The 12,960-nt window shown below is 32.0% G+C and overlaps 2 protein-coding genes across 2 annotated transcripts; one reads left to right on the forward strand and one right to left on the reverse strand.

Annotated features, from left to right (window-relative positions):
• Positions 1 to 335: 335 nt before the first annotated feature.
• LOC114175577 (subtilisin-like protease SBT5.4) lies at positions 336 to 8,438 on the reverse strand. Its single transcript, XM_028060330.1, has 12 exons — positions 8,427 to 8,438; positions 5,734 to 5,847; positions 3,394 to 3,503; positions 3,227 to 3,324; positions 2,976 to 3,140; positions 2,753 to 2,858; positions 2,070 to 2,619; positions 1,885 to 1,979; positions 1,554 to 1,799; positions 1,342 to 1,456; positions 1,047 to 1,260; positions 336 to 971 (listed from the first exon to the last, which is right to left on the reverse strand). The coding sequence occupies exons 1-12, from the start codon at positions 8,436 to 8,438 to the stop codon at positions 436 to 438; spliced, it is 2,361 nt and encodes a 786-aa protein (XP_027916131.1). The 3' UTR covers positions 336 to 435.
• A 1,482-nt stretch (positions 8,439 to 9,920) lies between these two features.
• Positions 9,921 to 11,025, forward strand: LOC114176091 (40S ribosomal protein S15-4-like). Its single transcript, XM_028061005.1, has 3 exons — positions 9,921 to 10,043; positions 10,128 to 10,334; positions 10,587 to 11,025. The coding sequence occupies exons 1-3, from the start codon at positions 10,041 to 10,043 to the stop codon at positions 10,833 to 10,835; spliced, it is 459 nt and encodes a 152-aa protein (XP_027916806.1). The 5' UTR covers positions 9,921 to 10,040; the 3' UTR covers positions 10,836 to 11,025.
• Positions 11,026 to 12,960: the final 1,935 nt, after the last annotated feature.

The following is a 12,960-nucleotide window of genomic DNA, read 5'->3' on the forward strand; positions in this document are numbered from 1 at the left end:
ACCCGAAATCAGTAATTGGTTGTTATTCAGCAGGTGAAAAAATTATGCAGATATGGATCAAGTTTCTAATATGTACAGTTCAGTGAGAATAAATCAACTGACCATATGTACGAGGGCAACAAACCATGCAGAGATGTAAACTTTTTCTTTTCTCCTGTTAGGGTTAAAGTTTCGTATGAATAGTTTACGTAAACCTATCAAAATAAAATCCTAATACCGATTGAAACACACACACACTATTATTATGTTATAGAGACATAGATATAGATAGAACAAACATTTATTTATTTATTTTGTTCTGACAAATGATGACCTTGAAAAGGATGGAGCTTTATTTGTTCTCCCTTTTCTCAATCTCCTAAAAGGATGTACATAGAAAAGACTAAAGCAGATGAAAAAAAGATGTCATCCTAATTTTTAATCTAATCACAATTTCTAGCCTTTAACTCCACCAACTACAATTGGACTCCTGACATGATGTTTCCCATCTGACCAAGTTATGCCTCCAAATGCTGTAGCCTCACCCGGTAGTGTTACTTTCACTGTTATCTTGTAGCTCTTCTCTTCACCAATTTTGTCAAATTTCAACACACGAGGCTCCACAGAGATGGAAAGACTTTCTGGTACCTTTAGCCTTGCTGTGTAAGTGCCCGGTGAACCCACATTTTTCAACCTCCGTGTCAAAGTAGCTGTGGCATAAAGTTTTGGTATTGTAATTGAAGGGTAGTTGAAATCCAGGACTTTTATTATTTCAGGGCAACGATAATGTGCACCAGAGAATGTCGTTATCTGAGTCTGGTTATAGCCAGTGACACAAAGAAAGTTTAGGTAATCATTCATGCTTAAGTCATACACCAACCCGGGATCCATGGCACGATTTGGTCTGATGTGGCCAGACCCATAGGCAAATGAATCTGCGTTCTCACCATCCACATCAAGAATTGGCTTACCAGTATTGTCCTTTGTCCTAGCTGAAACATGACATTAGTATATGGTGGCAAAAAAAACTTGACAAACAAAATATGGTAAAGGTCTTAATTAATTACCAGTTGTCATTATTGCAGATTTAATGGCTGCTGAACTCCAAGTAGGATAAAGAGTCCTGAGAAGGCCAACAACTCCAGCCACATGAGGACAAGACATGGATGTTCCAGACATGGTGATAAAAGGAACCCTGCGTTTATCATAATCGAAATCGGTCGGGCTAACAGCTCCTGAGTAGGCAGCGATAATGTCTACACCGGGAGCGGTGATATCAGGCTGGAGATATCAAAAAGAGGTGCATAAGGAATTAACTACAAATACTTACTAAGGAATCACATAATGGAGGAATGGGCAAACCTTAAGAATCTCTGACGTGACTGTGTTAGGCCCTCTTGAGGAGAAACCTGCCATGACTGGAGAAGGCTTTATCCCCAACTCGGTCATGGGTGGTTCAATATATCCTAACGGAGTCCTGCATCATAACATAATAAGATAGATGTTGACGGAAGAATATTATGTGGGGTGGAATGGAATGTTTGAAAGATAGGAAGAGAGAGCGAGAGAGTTACTCAGTTGAATTGATATAGGCATAGATAGCAAGACCATCTTTATAAGTAAGTTGTGATGCAGGAAGCATATGAGGATCAGCAGTAATGCCATTGCCAGTAGACTCGTCATTACAAAGAATCATCCCGGCTGCACCAGCGTTCAAAGCAACCGCACTCTTATCCATTCTTGCACTCTTACCTCTAAGGCAAACCAATATTTTGCCCCTTGCCTTTTCAGGGTCAATTGTTCCGCTCAGACACAGAGTACTACATACACAGGGACAAGCGTGTTAATCACCACTACATACATACAATACATTTTTTGGAGATGTTTTAAACAAACAGCTCTTACGCGTTTTCAACTGATTCATTGCCGCATTTTGCATCTGCAGCGTTGATGAGTGGATAAAGCTTGTCTTCCGGCATGGCTTTAGCAAGACTTGCTCCCTGATAACCAAGAATTCATATTTGTCTCTATCAACTACTGAGAGCACCTACTTAATTTACTATAAACAAAGAAATAGAAAAAATATATACCTTGAAGCGTTGTCCATTGTGGAGACGAACAACAGAGCGAAACTCTCTGTCCAAGGTGCTTGCAGCAACTGTTAGTATCCAAGGTGCAATATTAGAGACAGTTTTAGGATATGGTCCGGAATTTCCACCAGAACATACGACAGGAATGTTCTTCATGGTAGCATGAAAGGCCCCGATTGCTAAACCATCTTCAAAGTAATCCATAGGACCCGTTCCGAGAGAGAGGGAAAGAACATCAACCCCATCATGTATGGCCATGTCTAAGCCTGCCATGATATCGGCATCGGCGCACTGACCGCCATCAAATTCCGGCCAGCAAACCTTGTAAGAAACAACCCGGGCCTTAGGAGAGCCACCTTGGGCAGTTCCATTTCCAAACCCAAACACGCTCGCCCCAGGAACAAAGGTTCCTCCCATTGTTGACAGTGTGTGAGATCCATGACCCTCATAGTCCCGTACTGTGTTCTGTGACTTGTTAAATTTTGTTTCTCCTGCTTCTTCTAAAAACGAGAGATAACCTTTGTTGAAGTACCTTGCCCCTATAAGCTTCCTGCATGTATTATCACAACAATTCAACTTCTTTTTTTTTTCTCATTGCGCTAATGTTCGTTTTTAAGAAACAACTGCACCGTAATTGATACACATTCAGGTGACAGGGTGAAAAAAACCAAAAATTTGATCACCTGTTGCAACGGAATCCAGTCATATCATGCTGGCAAATTCCTTTCCACCGTGATGGTATGGGTCCCATCCCCTCATCACTAAAGCTTGGAGATTCTGGCCATACACCTAAGAGAAAAAAACTCCTGACATGTAAAAAATCCCTGCTTTGTGTTTGTGTGATACCAATACCATAACACATTCTAGTCAAAATCCCTTTACATGATCTAATGATAATTACAATACCAGTGTCAAGATGCGCAATAATACTGTCTTCACCATATCTGGCTTTTCTGAACACTGAATCGGGGGGAACTACATTGCCCCTTTTCATGTCCATGAATTCCCATGAATGAGTAGTGTGCAGTTTTCTTAATTTGTTTAAGAAAACTGACACAACCTCGGGATGTTCTGCATCAAACACACACTAGTAACTTTGTTAATTAAGGATGGACTTTCATTTGTGAACAATGTTTTTGTTTTGGTGACATTCTCACCTGCAATGTCAGCCGCTTCTTCCTCTTCCAGCATGGCGGCAAAACCATTGATGTGCCTTGTGTAAGAGTATATCATTGCCTCTTTTGCTTTCTCAAAGCTGTATTACAACGTTAATTAGAGGAGTTTTGCACCGAGGATTGAAGAAACATTAATTTAGTGTGTGTACCTTCCAACGTAAGGTTGAAGGAACTCATGATGAGCTTGTGTAACTCTATCAAAATCAGCATCCGTGGCTCCTTCACCATGCCCATGTGATCCCAAGTACACTATGTAAGACTATTAATATTTTTTTTAAGAAGAAGAAAGAAGTTAGTCACTTGAAAACTTGTGTAACAAAAAATTGTTAAGCAACCAACACACAGTGTTGCACAGAGAATAGTGACATAAAGCAAACCTTTTTTGTTGCAAAAGCAGGTGCACTGAAAACAGAAAAGAGAATGAAGGAGAGGAAGAGGAAGAGCAAAACTGAATGCTTTCCGGACATCATCTTATTATCTCTAATATAATGCAGGAACATTGAATTGAAAATTGAAGAAGAAAATTGAAGGGAGATAGATGAATTTAAAGTTCAAATGTACTCGTATTTATAAGTGGAATATACTGTTATGCAAAAGTGAAAGATACTGTTATGCAAAACAGAATTCCAGAGCCTATGGTTAAATTATAATAAATAAAAGTTAGAAAATTAAATATCTTTCCATAGTTAAAATTAAGATTGAATAAATAAAGATACAGTTGCTTTTATGTTGCTGGGCTGCTTTCTGTTTCATGTTGTTAATTATTTTTTAAAATTAAATACATAAAAATAATCTACAAAATGAATAAAAAATGTACAAATTATTTATATTAATTTTTATAATTATAATTTTTTTATTTTTTATTTTATTAAAAAAGTCAAGTGTAACAACCCATTTTAAATAGATAATTCCAATTTAAATAAACGCCACATATATTAAATATTCAGAGAGTGCAGAAAGACGGAATATGACGTACATAGTATCCCAACATATCCATAATAAAAGGAAGCGGCTCCACAGGCCTAAACGAGGTACAAAAACTCGCCAAGAGCGAGAGAAACTACTACTACTAAACTCCAAACGCTGAGGCCCCATAGTGAGCCTGATAGTCGTCCAAGATATCATCAAACCGCAGCATCTCAATTATCACCACTGTCAGAGGTTCTCACATCTGCTCACATCAACAAGGTTGATGATCATCGCAAAGGAAGAAACCACACACAATCATACAAACAAGCGAAAGGGTAAGCTAGTGTAACAAATCCTTATATTATAACACCCAGCAGGTAAATTCAAAACCAATCATAATTAACAGACATCCACACATGATATACCCAAACCACTTAAGGCTTTTAGACTTGACTAATCCGGATACATACGATGAGGCACCACCACCAAACTGTGGAATTACGTCCTAGCAGTGAGGCATCACCACGAGGTCTTCGCGGAATTACATCCTTACATGAGGCACCACCACGAGACCTCCGTGAAATTACGTCCTGGCCTTGAGGCACCACCACGATACCCCGTGGAATTACGTCCTTATGTTGAGGCACCACCATGAGTTATCACCCTGAGGTCCATGGAATTAAGTCCAATAGATGAGGCACCACCATTGACTCCCCCCCAAGAGGGTCCATGGAATTACGCCCATACGATGAGGCACCACCATTGACTCCCCCTAAGAGGGTCCATGGAATTAGGTCCTATTGCTGAGGCACCACCGGCGACTCCTCCGAGAAGGGCATGCGGAATTACGTCCGTAAGATGAGGCACCACCACGAGCCCCGCTACAAGGGTCATGGAATTATGTCCTAAACCACCCTTACTCATACATTATCAATCAATCATGAAATTCCTATGCATACCCTTAACACGTCATTTAGTATGAGTGATCAACCATCAAATATATCTCATGCCAAGCTCATTTCCAATTCATTTGTTCTCACCCATAACATACATAGCACATGCATATCCACCCCCTTTGTACTTAATAAGTCAATGAACCAGCCAATCAAACAACCATCAACATTCAAGAGACAAAGCATAGCAAAAACCCAAAAGAGGTCTCGCTCAAGCTGGAGTCCTCGCTCAGGCGAGAAGAGTGCTCTCGCTCAAACAGCAGACTCTCGCTTAGGCGAGACTGCAACAGTGGCTCCTGAAAAATGTCGCGAGCTCTCGCTTAGGCGAGGCGAGACGGTCTCGCCTGGGCGAGACTGTTTGTCGCTCAAAAATACAGCAGCTCGCCTAGGCGAGCGCTCGAGCAGAAACCTGAGCGAGTTCCTGCTATTCTCGCCTGGGCGAGATGAGCTCGCCTGGGCGAGTATATCAGTTTCCACAACTGTTCCACGCATGCTCAAACACAAACTCACTCATGACAGCACCCAAAGCATTTTTACATCATCATAAGCAACATACTAGCACCAGAACTCGAAACGGAACCAACACATACAAAAGTGAATCAAAACGCGAAGTCTAGCTTCCCTTACCTGGAGAGGGCTTATACGGGACCTCGACACCAACTGCGGAGTGCAATAGTTCGAGAAATGGAGCGAAAACAAAGCTGAGCTCGAGAAATCTTTGGCCAAGATTGGAGTCAAGCCCTAACAGAGCATCCTGAAAGGAAGGGGGCAACGCTTAGGGTTCTGTTTTGCAAGAAATAAATCAGAATTGGAAACCCTAACAGCTTTAGGGCCTTAGCACCCTATGGGCCAGCCCTTAAGCCCAACAGATTAAGGCCAACCCTTAAACATTAGGGCAAACATAAAACTGGGCCTTACATCAAGTGGTTTTACTCATTTATATTTATTTATTATATATATATATATATATATATATATATATATATATATATATATAAAACATTGTTCATAGGTACACATGAATCTTTTTGTATTTCTGTTCTAGATTACTTATAAGGAGTTTCTGACTAATAACTTAGGTCTTACTTTCTAGAGTGTTTGTTTCTCTCTTGCAGATGAGATCTTCTATTAAGTATCAATGAAATAATTACTTTATATTATGTTATGCTAAGTTCTTGGTAGAGTAAATCCAGACACAATCTTATCTGAAAATTCATTGGAACTACTCTTACTATCTATAACATGTAAGAGAAGTGTATATTTTATGACAGGTTGATATAGTGTGTTTGAGGACTCAATAGAATATGAATGATTAAAAAAATTTTCTCATGTATTCATTATACATGTGTGTTCATAGGATAGTATATACAATTTGTTGTGAAGATTTATAGAGAGATAAGCATGATTTTTGTAACTAAAATTATACGCTAAATTTCTTGGATTTTGAATGGAGTTTTTTTATTTGTGAAAGAGTTAAGACACTTCAAACATTTTATCATTAATATTAATATATCTATATTTATTTGTTGATAAAAAAAATAATTTTATTTTTTTAAATGTAATCAGTTTTTAACACTAAAATAACTTTTTATAATTAAAAAATTATCTGGTATGAAATAAATAAAATATCTATATTTTTTATAGTTATTTATAATGTTGTATAAAATAACTCTTTTGATTTACACATTTTTGTTTATAAATATCTCTCTTAGAGGGTTTGTTTTAAAATTTTAACTATTTTTTAAATGTAAAGAGTTTCTAAAACTAAAATAATTTTTATAATTACGTATGAAATAAATAAAATATCTATATCTTTATATTTTTATGAATTAATGGTAGTTTATATTTTTATGAATTAATGGTAGTTCATGCGTATACTTGTATAATTTATTAATAAATATTTGTATTAATTATTTTGTTTGTATCCTGAATGGTTGATTTTTAAACTTTAACCAATTTTGTATTTATTTATTTTTTAAATCTAATTACTTTTAAAAACTAAATTAATAATTTTTTATCATAAAAAATATTTATAAAATAATATATATATATATATATTTTTTATAATTATAAAAATAATAATTTAATTATTTTTTATAATAAAAATAATATCCATATATGTTTTTACCGGTAATATATAATAATTGATATGTGTTTTACTATTAATATATAATTAGTATATAATTATAAACAAATAGCTAATCAGATGAGATATGCCATCTAAAACATATCCACTCATTGAAATTTGAACTAATATAGAAACATTTATATTTCTTATGAAATTTTAATTTGAGTGGACTTTATGCAATTCAAGATGTCTTATAATTATAAATATTAGGATTAGTTAAGAGAATGCAGGAACATGAAATGAATTGAGAAGTGAACAGGAGGGAATGAAAGAGAAACCAAGTGGAGTGAGAAAAATGTATTTATTCGGATTTATAACTGAAAGATACTGTCATGCAAAACAGAATTCCAATTCCGTTATTTTAAAATTATAACAAATAAAAATTAGAATGTTAAATATCTTACCATAGTTAAAATTAAAATTGAATAAATAAAAAATACTCTTGCTTTTATGTTTCTTCGTTGTATTTATTTTTGTTAATTATTTGTTAAAATTAAATAAATAAAAATAATTTATAAAATAAATAAAAATTATTTAGAGATTGTAAAAATTATTTATCTTAATTTTATAATTTTTTGATTTTATAAAAAAAAATCTTTTTACTAATTTTATTTATTATATAAAAAATTCTTCTTAGTGTACACATTAATATTTTGGGTTAAATATGTTTTTCGTCCCTTAAATTTCATTGAATTTTGAAATTAGTCTATTTCAAAACTTTGAACCAATTTAGTTATTCATTTTTTAAAATACGTAAATTTAATTATTTTAATCAAATTTTGTTAGGCTTATTTGATGTTTCATACGCATTTCAAAATTGTATTTATGTTGTTTATACTGTTTGACACATTTTTATTTTAAATATTAAGTCAAATACTATTATAAACGTGCTTAAAAAATATCAAATAAACTTAATAAAATTTGATTAAAATAATTAAATTCATGTATTTCAAAAAATGATGGATTAAATTAATTTAAAATTTCGTATTAAACTAATTTTAAAATTAATTAAAAATTTAAGGACAAAAATATATTCAACTTTTTTTTATTACTGTTCTAGGGGCTATAATATGTTACTTTACTTATAGAGACTTTCTACCCTATATCGGTTTTACGGTCCAGAGTATTTGATTTTTTTTTTGCAGATATGATTTGTTGAGTTCTTTGTAGGTATGCTTAGGGATAATCTTACCTGAAAATTCATTAGAATTATTTCTTCTATATATTATATATAATATGTAAGAGGAATGTATATTTTATGACAGACTGATATATTATACTGATGGTTAAATAGAACATGAATGATTAAAAAATACAGTCTCATATATTTATTGTAATTGTGTTCATAGATAATATATAGAACTATTTATGAAAATATATAAAAAAATGAACATGTCTCTGTAGGTAAAATTGTATGTTAAAATTGTTAGATTTGTATTGGATGAACTAAATTTTTTACGTGTAAAAGGTGCAAAAGGTTAAAGCATCCAACTGCTTCATCGTTAATATATCTATTTATTTGTCCAATAGAAATAATATTTTTATGTTTTTAAATGTCACCGATTTCTAAAACTAAAATAACTTTTTATAATTAAAAATTTACATGTGAAATAAATAAAAATATCTATATTTATTTGTATAATTATCTATATTATTATATAAAGGAACTCTTTCTAGTATAAGTTACATCGTTTTAAAACTTTAACAATTCTCACGTAACCAGTTTCTATCACTAAAATAACATTTATATATACTATTATATAAAGTATATAAATTATGTTGTTAAGTATATATCGTTTTAAAACTTTAATATCTTTTGTATTTAATTATTTTTTAAAATCTAATTATTTTAAAAAATTAAAATAATAACTTTTTATAATAAAAAATTACTTATGAAATAAATAATATATATACATATATTTTAATTATAATAACAATAATTTTATTACTTTTTATAATCCATCATTTTTACCAATAATATATAATTAATATGTGTTTTACTATTAATATATAATTCTAAATAAATATGAATAATTTAGCATCTAAAACATATTCTTCTAAACGTGGGAAACAAGACAAAGATATAAAATGTAACCGTTCAAATCCTGTCATCCTATCACTAACAATATGTTCATACCACAAAAACTCGCATTAATAAGTGAGGGGAGACTGATACTTTGAAAACAATCTCACAAATAATATGCTGAACAGAAATTTTAAAACAAAATACTACCATTAACTAAGATGTATAATAATGAATTATAATATAATTAAATATTATAATACAATTATATATATATATATATATTAATTTTCTAAGTTTATCCTTAAATATCTATTGTCAGGCACCTCTACTGTTTTTATTGAAAAATAGCTTTTGATTTGTATAATTTAAAATGTATTTTTTATTTTGTATTCTATATTATTTAATTTATAACATAGTTTTATTTATATTTTAAAAATATAAATTTATATTTTAAAATAAAATCTACAATATAATTTTTTATTTTCGAATACAATTATTTTAATTATATATTTAAAATGACTCCAAATTAAATCGTGGGAGAATAAATTTATAATGTAAATTTATGTGGTGCAGATTGAAATATTCAAGTAGAGAAATAAATGGGCCAAGCCCAATAAATGTAAATAAAAACTTAATTATTGTAGAAATGAAGGCCCATCAATCTTAGTGGATTTTATTCTAGGGTTACATAAGAGGCTGTGTGAGGGTGTTTTCCTGCTAGTGCCAGTGCCTTCACTTGTTTGTTGTCGTTGGAAACCAAAACCCTAGCATCCGGCAACAATGGTGTGGGTTCTTCTTCTCCGATGAGACGAGATACATTTGTGGTGGCTGTTATCCTTAATATTTTTTCTTTTTTTTTATATGCAGGCAGACGTTGAGGTTGATGTGGCGGCAGGAGCACAGCCGAAGAAGAGAACATTCAAGAAGTTCAGTTTCAGAGGCGTGGATCTGGACGCGCTTCTTGACATGTCCACTGATGAACTTGTCAAGCTCTTCAGTGCCCGTGCTCGTAGAAGGTTTCAGAGAGGGCTTACCAGAAAGCCCATGGCCTTGATTAAGAAGCTTCGCAAAGCGGTACTCTTTTCTCTCATCATCATACGATTCATTTCACCTGCGTTCCTTTTAAATATATATAGATTTTGTTAGGTTTTGCTGATTTTATTTTCCTATCAATCTGAAATTGTTTGAATAAGCAAATTGATGACCTTCAAACGGATTTTGTTAGGCTTTTGTTGATTTTTTTCCTCTATCAATCTGAAATTGTTCGAATAAGCAAATAAATGACCTTGTTTGTTTCGAATTGTGTTTGCCTGATTTTACTGACAGAAAAGGGAGGCACCGGCAGGTGAGAAGCCAGAGCCCGTGCGTACTCATCTGCGTAACATGATTATTGTCCCTGAGATGATTGGTAGTATCATTGGAGTGTACAATGGCAAGACCTTCAATCAGGTTGAAATCAAACCCGAAATGATTGGCCATTATCTCGCCGAATTTTCAATTTCATACAAACCTGTCAAGCACGGTAGACCCGGTATTGGTGCCACTCACTCGTCTAGGTTCATTCCTCTCAAGTGAAAACAGTCATGCTTTAGTAATTTCGTGCGACCTATTGGATTTTGTTTGTTATTTAAGTGTTTTATTTTCAGTTCCTTATTGTATGGTTTATCCTGACTTGATTCCATATATCAACATTGTAGTTTGTTTTATTTTCACAACTTGTTCATTTAAAGCATGGATTTATCGATATAGTCTTTTAAATTTGATTTGCGGATGTGTTCATGGCTGAATTCTTTGCCCTGTGCTTGGTCTTACTTTGACTAACTGGTATGCGATAAAGTAATAACTCGTCCCATTCAGAATGTGAATCTTCCAACTGTGGTTGTGGTAGATAGAAAATCTTTTATTGTTCGTAGTGGTTTTGGTTCGGTTTGATATGTTTTATTTTTACATATAATAGGTTATGTTGTTTTTGTTCAATTTAATATAATGTCTGTTTAATGTATCAGACTGTGTTACATCACTTGCTTTGGTGTACAATGCAATCATATGATAGAAATTACGATGGTTTTGAGATTTCTGTTCTTAGTTTTAAACTAATACGATTTTCAAAGCATATTATGTTGTATTTTTTCTATCAAACTTATACACACATCACCTAATTCATCCCACAACCTCTTTTTATCTCTGAATTAACACCTTATGCTCACTGAAAACTGAATAAATATGGCTAAATTCCCTTCAGTGTTCTATTATTGTTGCTGCAACTGTATGAACTATTATCTGTCGGTTATTTGTTACCCATGATGGAGCAGTAATATTAGTGTTAGTTCATATTGCTCTTAATGGCTAAGAGAACTAAGTACGTTGAAGATGCAATTATAATTGGTCTTCCTAGGTTTGGTTTGTTTGGAGTTGTTTCAGGCATTTAGTCTGATCTCGGAATAGAAGGGAATGAAATCGATTTACAGAGGATCTTTGGGGAAAATTTATACTGTTGATAGGGATTTCAACTGATTTAATAAAAAATGCAATTTTGTATTATACAAATATTTTAAGTAATAAACAATTTTACATTTTAACTTATTAGCACTCCTTTTAATAAAAAAATAAAAAGTATTATTTAAATAATATTTGAAAAATGATACTTTGACTTTTTTTTTTATCTATTTTTAACCTAGTGTTACAATTATTCTTTTATTATTTATTTTCTTTTATCATTTATCCTTTTTTTATTAAAAATGAATAAAAAAAGTAGGTCAAATATTATTTATTTTTATTTAATATATTCATGTATTAAAATATAAGTCTAAATTGTTTTATTGGTTATTTGTTACAAAGGTGTTGTTTTATGGTTTATTGAATGATTCAAGTTCTTTTTTCTCTTTGCACAATAATTAAGATTATGTTGCACAAGTTACGACTTTAAGGACCAATTTAATTTCATCAACCTAGTATAATAATTATGTTTACGCTATGTTATTTTTCATTATGTTTTGTAATGCTATGCTATTTTTCATGTAAAACGACCTTCTTTGTGAATGGAAATATTTAAAACATAACAGTATTGGATCAAATTTACCATTCTTTCCAACAAAAGAAGTTCATCCTTACATTCTTAATGTTTTATCTAGGGAACAAATGATATACTCTTTTGAACTTTCTTTTGTTAAATTAGTGTATTTTCTTTTAAATTTATCAAAATAATAAGTTTTAAAAATATTATGGATAAGTCTTGCCTTCATTTTGAAAAAAATGTTTTAGAGTAGCATCAACACATCTTAAATTCATGCAATATTGACACAAAATTGTTTTAGGGTAGCATCAATATATAATTTTAGTTTAATTTTGGTGAAAGTTGCATCGAAAAGATACAATTTCAAAGTGAAATACCTTAGTATGACTTATCCATATACATAATTGTTTTTTTTTAAATTATCTATTTTAGTAAATCTAAAAAAACGCAATTTTGATAAAAAAAAAACCTTTTGAACATTTGTGATCATCCCGAACTCGTATTATCATTAACTTAAAGTTAGAAATGGAATATTTAGTCATCGTGTTAATATGATATTAACTTATATGTATACATCACGTATTATTAAGATTATGAACAAAACGTTTCGTTAAATATATTTTTGGAAATATTGAATAAGAGGAGTAGTTTCTCCTAATGTTAGATTTAGAAAACCTATATCTAAAT

The sequence above is a fragment of the Vigna unguiculata genome, chromosome 3, assembly GCF_004118075.2.
Source record: "Vigna unguiculata cultivar IT97K-499-35 chromosome 3, ASM411807v1, whole genome shotgun sequence".
Classification (NCBI taxonomy): Eukaryota; Viridiplantae; Streptophyta; class Magnoliopsida; order Fabales; family Fabaceae; genus Vigna; species Vigna unguiculata.